The 15,168-nt window shown below is 37.9% G+C and overlaps 1 protein-coding gene across 1 annotated transcript in view; it reads right to left on the reverse strand.

Annotated features, from left to right (window-relative positions):
* The window catches only part of SMURF2 (SMAD specific E3 ubiquitin protein ligase 2), a gene marked incomplete at its 5' end in the record, with an annotated part of 42,446 nt that overhangs the window by 14,274 nt on the left and 13,004 nt on the right, over positions 1-15,168 (reverse strand). Inside the window, 7 exons of the mRNA XM_009287701.2 lie at positions 970-1,128; positions 3,907-3,991; positions 4,167-4,369; positions 5,759-5,842; positions 7,480-7,564; positions 11,313-11,378; positions 12,680-12,813. Coding sequence (XP_009285976.1) covers positions 970-1,128; positions 3,907-3,991; positions 4,167-4,369; positions 5,759-5,842; positions 7,480-7,564; positions 11,313-11,378; positions 12,680-12,813 — 816 coding nt within the window. The remainder of the gene's footprint in view (positions 1-969; positions 1,129-3,906; positions 3,992-4,166; positions 4,370-5,758; positions 5,843-7,479; positions 7,565-11,312; positions 11,379-12,679; positions 12,814-15,168) is intronic.

Below are 15,168 nucleotides of genomic sequence, written 5' to 3' on the forward strand. Positions count from 1 at the left end.
CCAGGGCTGTGCGGCTTTCTATCTAACCAACTCTTCATTGTTTCTTCCACTTAACACCTACTCAATACTTTACAGGTGTTTCCCAAGAGTATTAAAAGGTGTTAGGAGGAGAAACAATAGAGTCAGACTCTCAAATAGCTCGGACAAACTGATAGCCATGTCTACACAAAAAAAAAAAAAAAAGTGTTTGCTTCCTTTTTGGTTTCCATTTTTAGTAGAAAATCCTCCAGTGTGAAATGAGCACTTAGGGAATAAAAACAAGAGTCTTTAATAAAAGTTGTTTAATAAGAACAACTCCTTTTGAGTTTCCCCTTCTCTTTTTAAAAGTGTAATATGAAAATGCGATATCAGAACACTCAGGCAGAAAAAATACAGTTCCTATTTTATTTTATTCTTTTGGTAAAAAAATCTGAGTTAAACTACTGGGGTCTTATTTTGAGAACTTCTCAACTAGTCTTACTTTAAAACTGAAGACAGGAGCTGAATTATTTCTCCTTTATTCCAAGAGAATAGCTGGGCACTTGTGCGCTTGCTTAAATCATCAGTATTTCATACCCCTGGCTATTGAATGCAACGTCATAATTTAAAACAAGTAGTGCATAACTGAAAGTAGTATGATGTATAAAGAAAAGGAAAGAAAGTGTCTCTCTTGCTGTTCGAAAAAATTTTATGGTCCAATCTTTTCCACCAGACAGCACTTGCTTCCCCCGCTGCTGCCCCCAACTCCCAGCATCACAATAGCCACATTCCTGCCTAAATGCTGCTAGAGATTTTTTTTTTCCAAGAACCATCAAACCTGTCTTCTCTGTTATGTAACAGAGTAAGTTGGTAGTGTGTTAAAGAACACAGTTACTATACTTTAAATACTACTGAATGGCAGAATACATCTTGATATAAAATCTAGCACCCCTCAAGAGTCACTTTCTTTCCTCTATTAGACTCAACATGTGCCGGAGACTTTAGACTTACTTTAAGACTAAATGCAAGTTAGCAGATAGCCGTGGATCTGTAAACTGTGTTGTCCTGTTGTTATGGTCAACAAAATAAACTCTGCCTGTTGCTGTATTTCGGATCTCCCATCCAGGAGGCAGTGGACCAAGCTCTTCACAATTGATGTTGCTAAGATCCCTGTGAAAACAAATATAAAATGAAAAATACCTCAGCATTTGGCCTCCGAGCCAAACAAGCGTAAATGTAACAGAACAATTCCATCAAGTCTGAGAAAATGTATTGTTTCAGAAATTTGATCTCTTCAGCTGGAATCTCTACTCCCAAGGTGCAAGCCCACCAAAGAAAAAACACACACCCAGAACACATGCCGTGGGGAAAAAAATTCTTATCAAATAACCTTCATTTTTACAAACTAACTTCAGATGTTAAATTAATACAGGCTTATAACAAAAATAAAGACCATTGCCATATTTGCCAAAATGGAATTGCAGTTCTACACCAATTCTGACAGAAAACATTTTTAAAACATTAGTCATGTAAGGAACTCTGAATCACACTTTAAAAACTCCTACAAAACAAAACTATATTTCTGAAGAGTTATACTTTCCATGAAGAATTACGCATGGGATATGCGTGTATGCCACAGGCAGTTTTGCCCCAAAACCCCAAGTGCTAGCGGGAAGCAAACAGCTCTCTAAGAAACTATTTCAAATAAAATATTATATGAACGATGACTCAGCTCTGCACTGAGCAATGCAGGGATATCTTAATGGGTCTCAAGAAAATTCTGCTGAAATTAGGAAGACGTAGATTCATTCCGGTGGTTCACTGAAAACAAATACTACTCTTCAAAAATGTACACTTACTGATTTTTCATGTATATAATTCACACCTCAGATACACCTTTAAAAAGAGCTGCACTTGACAGTGTGAGGTAAGTCTTCAGATCTCCTGGTACGATGTGAGTTGAGGGAAGGAAAGAGCCGAGGGGCAGAATGGCTAAAGATGCCGTCTGCAGGGACTCAAAAGGCTGAGAAGCCACTAATGGAAATACAAGGCTCTGGGATTGAACTTCTGCTGACATTACCCATATACACACTGCAGCTGAACTGTAGGGCTTATTTTTATTAACTAAATGACTGTGGCATATTAGCGTAAAAATACAATATTCCTTAGAAATGACATAAACTCTATCCTCATGCAAACAGCCAAATTCTGTTCTCAGAGACACTCGTGCCGTTTCTGTTGCCACACCTAAAAGCAGTGCTAACTTAGACTTTGTACAAAACTATTACACTGCAAACTTAAGGATTAGATCTTAATATGTTAAAGAAGTCTAGTTTCTAGTTCTGTATAATACACAAGTCGTGGGAGCAGACTTCCTAACGCACAACTGCCAGCTGTATCCCACTCTCAAGTATACAGATAATGCATCAAAGCAAAGTATATTCTTGTAACACAAGAGTAGTAATAAAAACAAGAGAATCATTCGAAAACGCAGTGAACTTAGGGCCATGAGGCACTTCATCCTTCCCGGGATATCCAAAATCCATTTCCATGGGAATGAACACCAGCAGCAACTGACAAAGTTGCTACAATTCTCATAAATGCCAATACCGGCTGCCAATTTCAAACTACACACACTATTTTACAACACCATCCAGAGACTCTAGGAGGCAATCATTTTCAACAGGATTTCTTGGTTTTCGAAAGAACAATCAGAAGCTAACAATAATTTCCCTGTTATCCTTCTTTCCTTTCAAACACATCAGAAATAATCACGCGTGCAATATGTACACGTGTGTGTCGTGTAAATAAAGACACTAAACTAAAAGGACACTTCAGATTTATTTTCTCCTAGGTGTTGAGATAGCCGCAACAGAAATAGCAGTTTGAGTATTTTAATCACAGGTCAGTCTCTCTCAGCTTCTCTACCTGTTTGCCCCTCTCCCCCAAATTCTTTCCCATTTATATACTGCTAATGAGATGCTTGAAAGCATATATGATTGCTCTAGGAATATCCGTGTTAGAGCATTATAAAGAAAATAAGCATTCATTTCTGCTCTGCAACAGGAAGCCTGCTGTAAAAAAGCCTGTGCATTTTTAGATGTTTGCTACTACACTCAAATGGAAAAAACTACTTTTTTTTTTTCCCCTTCCTTTTTTTAAAAAGGCCCAACATCCTGGCACTTTCACACTTCAAACACAGCTCACCATTTCAGCTTCCAGGCTTTTGATGACCCAGTGTCTCCGATTAGTTTCTTCAAAATGTACCAAGTTTCCCATTCCTTGAGTAAATTACATTTGGTAGTCTGAACATGGGACAATAATTCCCACAGACAAGTAAATTTAAGCTAATTTGATGATGAGACTGTAGTTCACTACAAATAGCGTGTCTAAACATACAAGGGGCATCCACTAGATTTTTCAGGTTTTCCCCTTTGTCTGCTCCTCCATCAAAAATGATCACATTTCTCTAGACTATTTGTCACAAAGTTTGTTCTTCATAAATATATGTTGCCAATTTCTCAGGTCTTGTTAACTTCCAGAGCCTGAATTAAAAGACAAAACCAACCCAGTTTTCACTGAAGTATCTCAATAAATCTAGATTTTTGCACGTGCTCAGAACCCTCTTTTTGTTTCATTATTTTGCAGAGTATTAAAACCTGGACTTGGCTATAATTCATATGCAAGATCTAGAATCAGTTAACTATACCTGTTTTCAAAACACCACCATAATTTATTTCTTGATTCTCAATCTTTGCATTAAAATAACGATTTGAAGAACTGAGAGACTAACTTATTTTGACTAAATTATTTTGATTAATTACTTGTTAAAGTGATATATTAGGGACCAAGAGTCAGAAATATAATACCAGACAGAGAACTCTGAGGACAGTACTGGTTAAGCTATTTTGATTTGACACCTTAAGGATACTTTCGTCATTTTCTTACCTAGGTACTCTTGGATCGTGCCACGTGCTAACACCAGTCTGAGTATGCAGAAAATAGACCTGACCTTGCTGAGTCGTCCTTTGCTCTGTGAAATCAAGATTAATTAATAACTGTAAGAATAAAAAAATGCAATTAAAAAACACTCACAAAGACTGATTTCCCCAAACTAAGGAATCAAAAGGATCTTACATATGAGAAGACACAACCCATTTTCCCAGTTTCTTGGGAGACCTACAATTAAAAATTTTTAATTTGCATACCATATCCTTCAGGTAAATCGGGAGGAGTGTGCAAGTGTGTCCTGCTCATGTAATTTCTGTGCCTCTGCGACCTGACTCTCCTCTCCGCCAGCCGGGGATCCGACGACTGCCCGCAGGTCGCACCGTTCGTTCCTGTAATTGGAGTGTTCTCGTCCACAAAACAGCTCAGCGGTCTGCCTGGACTGGAGTATTCAGATGCTGGCCTGTGGGGAAAAACATGAAAATTGCACAGCTGACTGGACGCAGGGCTCCACAACGCGTTTTACGGAAGCTTCAGCTAGGGGCTCTCAGGAAATCTTTGTGGACAGCAGAACTGAGCAGTTAACTTGTTGGGCAGGATACCTCGATGATGGGCAGAAAGCTTCTGTTCTGCGCTCACTGGGTTCATCCCAGAGTAATTAGTAAACTTCCTCACCTATCTTAGGGTCTGACCTGACACTTTGTATATGATGCTGCAGGATCAAGACCATATCAAATGCTCACATGAGCAGTTCCCACCTTAAACAGAGTGCTGAGAGCAAAATTTTTTTCTTACTTTTTTAAACAAGCAGCATACAGCCCAGACTTTCTCACCTTGTCTTCATACGGCTAAGGAAGCGATCAGGCCTTGTCATTCCTTTTAATTTTTAAGGAAGGTTATTAGGCGAGGATGGTGAAAAAGGGCTAAGATAAAAAACAGTTGCTCTTGAGAGCTTGACTGCAAGATGAAACATTGAATTATGTGGTTTCGTATATCAATGCTGCTTTCCAAAGGACTTAAAATGGGTTAAAGGGGGATTGATAAGGATGCAGGAAATCCCCGAAACAAGTTATACATTTTGCATGTGTTTTTCTACTGTAAATGTGTCTAGAGCTTAGAATAGGTATTTTAACATACCAAGAAAAATACAGATAGATAAATTAAAAAGCTGTTCAGTACCTTCACTCACTTGAACACCGCAAATATGTATCACAGTTGGCAGCGTTAACAGTACAGATTATTTTAAGTCAAATATATCCATACAGAGACTGGAATAATATTTATTGAGGATGGAAGAGACAGTCTGCAGGCACAGACGGTCTGCAGAAGAGTCTGAAAAATATGCACTGACACTGTCTACAATTCAGGTAACAGCAAAACTGGTTTGAGGAACAGCTTCGCAACACGCATCTATGGTTATTAGAAAAGGTGATCATAATGATTTCAAAACACGCTCTGTAACAATCAGCTTTAAAATTTCTGCATTACATGGTCATAGCATGTACATAGACAATGTCCGTCAGCTATTCATGATCTTTTTTCTTCATCCCTTACGATGTCTGCACATTGTAATGTCTGTATTTACAGAGTTCTACCATAGCAGCTCTACAAGAAAACAAAGATGCTAGTATTAGGGGAGGAAAAAAATCTAGTCAGAATGATTCTTCTGAGTTAAATATTAGACAGACTGAAGGAGTAGGATGTTAGAGAAGAAAAGCATACAGCGTTTCTAGAGTGACTCGGAAGAATGCTGGATATCCCCTGTTAGAGTCACTTAGAATCGCTTGTGCTCAGCACCGCTGGTCAGCAAGCAAACTTCATCATATGCACAGTCTCCTCAGTCATTTCTTACCGTGTTGGTCGCTCCCACTGAGTTGTTCGTGTAATATGATTTAAATACTGGATCCTTCCAGAAGCAGTCCTCCGCTCCTCCCACCTAGAATTCAGACATTGAGAGATAAGGCAATGAGTGGTATTTCCAGGAAACCAGGGCACAAAATGTTTCCACCATAAATGCCAACTCAGGAAGACTTACACTATTATGAATCATTTTAGCTGAACAAGGTAACAGGAAACAACTGAGAGTTCAACTCAAAATTGATTTTACATATCCTTCCCTTGGAACCAGGCATATCATCACACCTTCGTGTTCAATAACTATTTGAATTCTAATTAAATCCAAATAGCCATATAAAGAAACCTTCTTGTTACTATTTGAATTCTAATTAAAGCGAAATAGCCATATAAAGAAACTTCTTGAAAACATCATATCATCACTTCGTGTTCAATAACTATTTGAATTCTAATTAAATCCAAATAGCCATATAAAGAAACTTCTTGAAAACATCATGTTTAATAACGCATTTAACTTTTTTGACCACCGATCCTAGTCAGTGCTTTCATAGTATCTTCGCGCACTACTTGCTTTCATTAAAAAGTCACCTTCAAATAACGTGACTTTTTAATTATTATTACTTTTGCTGTTCAATAACTATTTGAATTCTAATTAAATCCAAATAGCCATATAAAGAAACTTCTTGAAAACATCATGTTTAATAACGCATTTAACTTTTTTGACCACCGATCCTAGTCAGTGCTTTCATAGTATCTTCGCGCACTACTTGCTTTCATTAAAAAGTCACCTTCAAATAACGTGACTTTTTAATTATTATTACTTTTGCACTCCAAAATACATGAGGCTACACAGATAGCTTTGCAGTTACACAATTAAGTAAGCAATATTTATACAAGGAACATTTTGAAGTGAAAATTTAAAAGCATTTTCAAAAGTGTTTTTGACTTCTCTAGACTCCAAATTAACAAAAGAATGCCGTTTAGGACTTAGATGATAATTTATGTTTTAAAATTCATCATCTGAAAAAATCAGTTTCTCCTGTCTTTACCTGCCAAGAATCACATTCAGAAGGTCTGTGTTTGCTCTGAAAAAGCTGATGACAGCACCAGAACCTAAAACAGAGCATTTTTCTGTATTCGCAAAACTGTTTTAGGTGTTAATGATGTCATTAACTCTCACAGGGACAAATCAAAATCCTAAACCCAGTCTTTGGCAGGTAAATACAGCAAGAACTCAGGCTCCGTTACCTTTTCCAATCACGTTTTCTTCACTATGATTTACATAGAAGAAAAAGTGACCCATTTTTCATAACAGTGTATACCTCTGCACCGCGCTGCAGAAGACAGCCAGGCCTGTGTGTCCACTACCTTGCTACAAAACTACTATGTGGATGAAGTCAGTTTGCTGGCTGATTTAACATTATATTAGTTTATCAGTTCTATAATTTGAAAGACGTCTTCTTAGACGAGTGTATTTTTTAACGCATTTACTCATCTATGCCACCTCCCGTTTTCCAAGAAGAGACAAGACAAGAGTCAAACTATTAACTATTCTGTGTAGCCTGGCTGGCTTATCTGCTGCTCCTAAATTCAAAACTGTAGAACTCTAGAGTGCGAGAATAAAAATAAATTAGCCTATTTGTACACTGAATTCGCATTACCGCAAAAGTCTGTTGTATGAGCTGTATTTGTATTTACACCGCAGTGATGTCAGCTTACCCGTCTGGTAAATCATTATCAAATAACCGACTGCAATCCACCACTTGTCCTCCTGTGCCTATTCGGTCTCTGGACTGAAGACTTACTATTAAGATAATAAAAGAATTATTAAAGATACGACATCTGAATGCAAATTACAGTTATATTTGAAAGAGAAATGGTACAACTTAGAGGACTAAGCTGCATGTTCTGGATATTTTTTTCCCTTCCCACAAATCAAAGTTATACAGAAACAGTGTATGTTTTCATACATATAATTCTCTACATACTACTTCAAAAAAGTTAGCTTGAAGAATAGGAATGCAAGTTAAGGCAGAAAAAGAAGTTAAGTCTGAAGCTGTCATTAATTTTTCTCCGTATGAGACAGACTGTGACACAGCGGAGCTGCGTGGCTCGTCTGGCGGCAGCAGGGTGGCTAACCTCACACACGGCTGGGAGAGCAAGCGGGAGAGTGCTAGCACCAGGCTTGCGCTGCTAACGGGAGAACTGCTAATAGAAAGACCTAAAGTAAGAAATTCCTGCATGTTTTCGACACCTTCTTATGTATTTTGTGTGCGCGTGGGATTCAACACACACATGTACACGCACAGACAAAACCAGGCGGAACTTAACTGCTAGCAGCACTACACGTTTGGTTTATTGGCTACTTTCAAACACCAGTGGTAAGAAGTTAAATGCAACTCCCACACAAAGCAGCGCTCAGCACCCTGAAAGCCCTTACAGCCCTCAGCAAAACTGTATTACTTCTTTTTTAATTTTTATTTTTTACATGGTTCATTGTAATGGATATTTATGCCTGAAGCTTTTGTACTACAATTATGAAAACAAAGATTTTTTTGGGCAGCTTTTGTTCCCAGTATCATAATTTGCAAGTGTCCAATCTGATAATTTACGACACTTGTGTTCCTGTGGGGTTGGGGTTTTTTTGATGTTTTGTTTTGCCTTTAACAATAAAACGATTACTTAAAAAGCTAGATACGTGCTGTGGCACACATTTCTTGAGGTGGCACTACTGTACCTCTGGAAAATTGTCTTCAAGTCCTAAGAAGTGAATAAACTTACAGACCTTAATCTAGACACAACCAAACTTTTGTCAACATCACAAAGTTACAAAAAGATGCAGTACTACTAGCAAATTTTGCTAGAGTTCAAGTTTTCAACAACATGTTTTGAAGCTTAGGATTTGGGGCCTTCAACAGACCAACCCAGAGAGCCCTGCAGTACCTGCTTGCTTTATTCCTAATCAATATTAACTCCTAGTCTTCCACAAACACTAAACGTTACCAAAGCAACTTCTTACAGTGAAAGACACTTTAAATTTAATTTCAACCAAAACAAAATCATAGATGATCTATTTATTCTGCAACAAACCCACACATTACAAGTTCACGTTGTTGCATGTAGGCAAGGTTTGGCAAGCAATACACACAGACAAAAATGAAACTAAACAAAGGCAATTACCTCCTCTTTGCCTATGTGAGGACCAAAATTTGTGCACGGCTTCATTTTGTAATGAGTAAGGACTCATTTTTTCTGCACCGCCACATCAGAAATAAAATGGTGGCACAGAAGAGAGCTGCAAGATTAAGACACAGTTCAGGTGCCCTTTGCATCCACTACTCACAAGTGTCCCCTTTTCTTCCCCCCTTTGAAGATAACCCCAGGTATTTAAGATAAAGATCCCCTTGCTCCCTGTCCCAAATTATAAAGGCATACCCACTGTGCACTTGATTCATTAGGTTATCATCTGCTGAAGGTATCAATTACATTTTAATATTGTTTTCCAATCTTGCATAGCCTCTTAGTTTAAGCCAGTTTATCATTAGAAGGACTGAGTATATTTATAACTTATTCTATCTTCTTACTTATTTTTAACCAAGATATCTCCACCATGTAACTACTGCAGTGGAATTATCTAGTTTTACTCAGGCTCATTCACGCATTCAACAAAATTGCATTAGTGAAGAAAGATTAAAATATAAGGAGATTAATAACAACAATTTCACAAAAAAAAAAAATACAGCAGTCTCTGGAATCTTACCAAGGATGCATTAAAACACAGCCATGACTGAGGAAACCTGACCTTTCTGACGATAGCAGCGCAAAGCAGAACATAGGTTCTATGTTCTAGGTTCAATGCACCACCCAGCAGCTCCTGCTAATGAGGGACAGCCCCAGCAGCATGCCAAAAGAGTTAATGCCGCTTTGGCTATACCACTGTTCATGATCATATCAGGTTAAGCCAACTGGTCAGTCTAGTTTATGCCCACACTGCTGACTAGTTATCTCTGACAACTAGTTATCTCTGAAGTGTATTTGCCATGCCCACACTACACGGTATTTGCCTCAGGCTTCCCATCTGGCATCCCAATAGCCTTGAGACCTTTCTGCTTTGGGGTGGGTTTTTTGGCTTGTTTAATTAATGCTAGCATTCTCAAGTATTGATGACAAGGAGCATACTCTGGAGGGCAGCATGAGAGCACGGCACGGTGTGAGGGTACAGTCCCTGCTAGTGTCATGCCTGAAGGACTGCTGTGGGCAGAGTGGATCTCTGCTGCCTGGAGCAGACCCTGAACAAGCTCTCCTCTCAGCTGAGCTCAGTTTCCTCTTAAAAGAAACCCCACAAACAAAATTGCGTGCATACAGCACAGATGATCGGGGACCAGTATACTGGAGGAAAACCAAAAAGCAAATCAAGCTGACAACATAACGCACCCTAGAAAAATGACCGTTTTATCCTTTACTCTTCTGTGCAAGCTCACATGGAAAACTTAATATTCAAGAGTGGTCTGAAGTGTCAGCAATGCACTTAGGACTCCACATTTCTACCATCCTTTGACTCTCCTGTGCCACCTCACTCTTATCTTAATACTGTGCAAACACTTGCAGATCAGATGCTAGACAAATGGTTAAAGCAACATAAAGAGGTAAAGTCATACGTATTATTCAACAGAGCACTTTGAGGAAAGCAAACAAATGCACTGAAGCCCTTATTTGCCGACTGATATTTCGATAGTTTTCCCTGGCTGACAAAACAAGAATGCTGCTTGGATATTATTTGAACACAAAACTGAGTGTGCAAATTCACTTTTCCTTCCCCCATGTCCAAATATTCTCATTAACATCTTGCCATAAAAATAAAGACCAACTTTTTGACTTAAGTGACCTACTAGAAACGCTGCCTTCTGAAACAACTTACAATGCACTAAAAAGAGAGTGTTTATGAAGTTGTTTGTGGATACTCGCTTTTCAATTTGCCAGCTTCTTTTTAATTCTTAAGTTATTTAAGGTTTATGAGTTAGCAGAATGACAAAGCACAGTTACTGAGATTGGTGACAGACTTGTTAATAACCCGTGAAAACACAAACTGAATTGACTCAGTCATTCCAGACAGCAACTCACTCCTGTTACAGCAAGATGTTTTACCCTTTTGCAAAGCCTACAGGAAGCACAGCTTTGCTGGAACTCTCAGTAGCCAAGAAATTCGTAGTCAGTTTTTCACAGGGACTTCAGGCTCAAACTGTCACCATTCTTTACAGTGAAATTAAAAACTTTCTAAATAAATGTCATATTATCTATGGTCTTATCTGTCCCAACACGTACGATAATATTTGGGGTGTTTTGTTTTGGGTTTTTTTGGGGTGGTTTGGGTGTTTTGTTTTGTTTTTTTAATTCTCTACATACACACTTCTAGCTTGAGGTCCAAATGGCTCTGGCACTAGACACTGAACTTGAAAAAAAAAATTCAATACAGAAAACTGACATCTAGGAAGAGTATTTCTATAGCTACTACTAAGCTCCAAGAGAACAAAAAGATAAAAACCCTTACTTACCGACTATCTGTCCTCTAACAGTATCATTGTCGTTTGGCCCAAGCTTGCACAGATCCAATCTCTGATCTACGAAACAAGGACACAAAGCGTAAGTCATACAATATTTTGCTGCCTTTGAAAGGCACATTGGAGTACCATCAGAACAAAATTCAGCCTAGTGTAAGATAGTTAAGACTTCAAGAGATGGGGGAAGGGAAGCAAAACTAAAAATCTTCAGCCAAGACTTCCTCTTTCATAATTTTAAATCAGAAAACAGGACTAGAGTACTTCTGCTTTAACATCATTCACAAAGCTCTTTTGATGAATAGGAAAGGACATTATCCTAGATTGGATGTCTGAAGTGATTATAAGAAGTATTTTGAACTCTTCCCTTGTGAAGACCAGCCATTGCCATAATGCACTTCCAGTTCAACACTCATATTAGTACAGCACTGAGCTGACCTGCAGCATCAATCCACGTGTTCTGCACTAAATAGGTAGAACTTAATAAAATTGAGCAAAGCACAATGCACCGAAGCACTGATCTACTGACAAATATTTGAAAGTGAGAACTTCGGTTATGCCTTTATCACCAAGGAACCTGTTATTGAAGGTAAAAATCACAATGCTTCTCTACCAGCATGTCACTTTTTTCTTTCTTTCTTTTTTTTTTTTAAATTATCTGTAAAACCAAGCACTACTTTTCCATCACAAACAGTGTGCCAAATTTTGTTCAGAAGTAAATGGCACCTATTAGGATAATGAGAAAAATTATCTGTAACCAAGCACTACTTTTCCATCACAAACAGTGTGCCAAATTTTGTTCAGAAGTAAATGGCACCTATTAGGATAATGAGAAAACAGCATCTTACATGTTAATTAACTTTTGAAAAAGTAAATACAAAGTGCTCAAAGTGTTATAAAGCACTTAATATCTTATGACAAAATTTACTAATTAATTTTGAATGCCCATTAATTTTTAAACTACAAATTTGGCTTCAAGATAGATTTACCCTTTTGTTTACCCCTTAAGACTTGCATTTTTGAAGGTAATAAAAAGATAATTTGAAGGTAATTACAATCTGTCTTCCTTTGGAATTCCAACACAGTAAGTTCAGTCTTGACAATCCACAACCAGACTGTGGCACTGAAGTTACCACTGTCTGTGGTAACGGGGCAAAGAAGTTGAAAAGCCAAAGGTAAGTTACATTCTCTAACCTACTCATGCTATTCTCAGCCACAAAACAACATTACAAACTACCAAACCAATTGGAATATAGAAGCTTTATAAAAAACCCCCAAAAACCCAATTAATTGTCACTTTTCAAAAGTCTGTGCATGAAAGTTTGGCCTGAAAGAGAAGAAACTCTAGTCTTGAGCTTACTTACAACCAGTGTCTTTAAGGCGGTTGATTGCGTTTGAAAGAAGTCTCACACAACCCAGAAAACCAGCTCCCTGCTTTTTATGAATTTTCTTGTGATTCCACACACTGATTGTTATTGAATCTGACTTCCCGATATATCTGAAAAATGTGGAAAAACAGTACTGTGAATGGCACTTACTGAATACTTTGCAGATGCTCCAGAAATCACCTTGGGGAAAAAAAAGACTATCAACCATGACATTAAAAATCTAACACATACTGTATCGCCAAGGGAGAGTAAGTCATCTTCAGAGAAGATGTACACATTATACTTTAATGAAAGCATGTCTTATGAAGGAGTTTACTTGAATATAAACTAATCTAAAATCCTGATTCTGGAGGAAGGCATTCATGTGAATCCAAGGGCTACCAAAATCTGTTTAAACCAGTAACATGAACAGGCTGTGGGCTGGCCCGGTGACCACATTTCTTCAAGCAGCTACGAACATGCTAGATTCATGCCTACGCTCAGCCTAGCCGAAAAGAACGGCAATGCTCGTGGCAGCACGTGTTTGTGAGCAGCGCTAGCAGGCAGAGCGGTTCAAATGCCAGGACAGAAACTATCAGTTTAGCATCCTTTTGCAGCACTTCATCTGCCACTGCTTTTCAGGCTACTCTTCCAACCACCGGCAATGCAAGTCACCCTCACTTAGAGCTCTTCTGAGCACTCAGGGAAAATCTAAGGCAAACCTAGTTACACATCTGCAGTTAACAAATCTTTGGCAAGCTAATTTACTATTAAGAAAGCTTCAGAAAGGCCCTGTTTATAACATACATTACCTATTACGAAAGTGACCCATCACAAAAAGTTCATGCAGTAATTTAGGTGAGATGTGCCACATCCTCCTCCTGCCCCCTGCTCACACGTGGACTGCCTCTTGCAGCATTACTACGGAAATGCTTTGCAAAACCTAGATCTGCATTTCACCGACTTGGGAAACCTGGACACTGTAGGCTATTTTATTTCTGCTTTTTTGTTTGAAGCTTTGTTCTTCAGAAACAATTACTTTGTGAGCTAGTTTTTGTTTTCAAAACTTTCAGAGGACAATTTCAAAACACCTAAGATAATTCAGTATTGGCAATAGCTGATTTATTACAGTTATTTCAAAGTTGAGGAAAATGAATTTGTAACTATGGCTTAGATCCCAAGAACTGCTTGTAGTTCTCCCTTCCCAGACCACAAATTCTGGCCTTCTGCAGTTAGGTTCCAAGTGCTTTTCTGTTTGTTTTTGAAGGAAAACTGATCAAACAAACTCAACCAATGTCTAAATACATCTCCCCCATTGACTGAGACTTTATCAACTTTAAAACATCTTAATATTTTCATAAAGATAGAAATGATACTGTCAAGGTTGGCAAACCAAACAATTGAACTAACTGTCATGGCTTAAAATTGCAGCTGTGATCAGGTAAGTTCTCAATTAACACTTCTCCCATTTTTCCTTTTCCAAAAAGCAGAACTTTGACAACTTCTTTTTCCCACCTGCAGACAGGGACTGACCCAAGAAGTAGAAGACAGAAAAGCCTAACTGTAGGCACATACCCATGAGCATGGTTTAAAATAACCAGTGCACATTTTAAAAAAACACAAACAAACAAAACACAACACAAACTTCACACAAAAAAGCCCCAAAGTTTTTTGAATAGTAAACTGATTGCATAATATAGGTCAGATTTTTGGCCTTACAACCTTGACAATGCCAATTTTGCATAAAGAAACGAGAGATGAAGATGGGTATTCACGTGCACAGTTGCAGTCTACAATGTTTCATGTACTTAAAATAAATTCTTATGAGAACAAGTTAGGTGCACTTAAAAATAAAGATTTATCATGACCTGTCTTGAATTTTCCAGTTTTCCTTGTTGCTTTAAAAAAGTCAAAGGTATATGGTTAAACACAATTTCATAACAGAACAGTTTGAATAATATGTAGAACAGCTGAATATACAACACAGTTTCCAAGAATTACTGTAAGGTTTGAGGGTGAGGTTCTCATGGTTGAGATGCAGACAGTAAGCCATCCATACCAAACAGGTGAGGACTTCTACATTACTACTATAACCTACTCTGATTTTTGCACCAGAAAACCTGGCTGATTCACACATCTAAAGGAAATAAGCAAGACAAGCTGCGTTTTCCAAATGAAAATGCCGTCTTTTTTTTTTTTTTCTCCAAAAGAATAAAAGAAATAGTTCCATAACTGCTAGATGGCTCTATAGTAAAATGTTTCATCTATATTTCTGCATAATTTCAGGCATGAAAATACATGGTTGCGTTTAGAGAGTGACAGTAGGACAAGCTGACATTTCCAATTCATTTGGTGGATAAGTTACATTTGTTTTACAACATCTGGCAATAAAGTTCCAACATAAAAGCCTGAGCTAGGAATTTTATTTGTTATTAAAGAAGAATGTTCCAAAAAATAAAGTGAATAAGTGAAAATAAAAAAAAAAA

Source organism: Aptenodytes forsteri, unplaced genomic scaffold, assembly GCF_000699145.1.
Source record: "Aptenodytes forsteri isolate BGI_AS27 unplaced genomic scaffold, ASM69914v1 Scaffold153, whole genome shotgun sequence".
Classification (NCBI taxonomy): Eukaryota; Metazoa; Chordata; class Aves; order Sphenisciformes; family Spheniscidae; genus Aptenodytes; species Aptenodytes forsteri.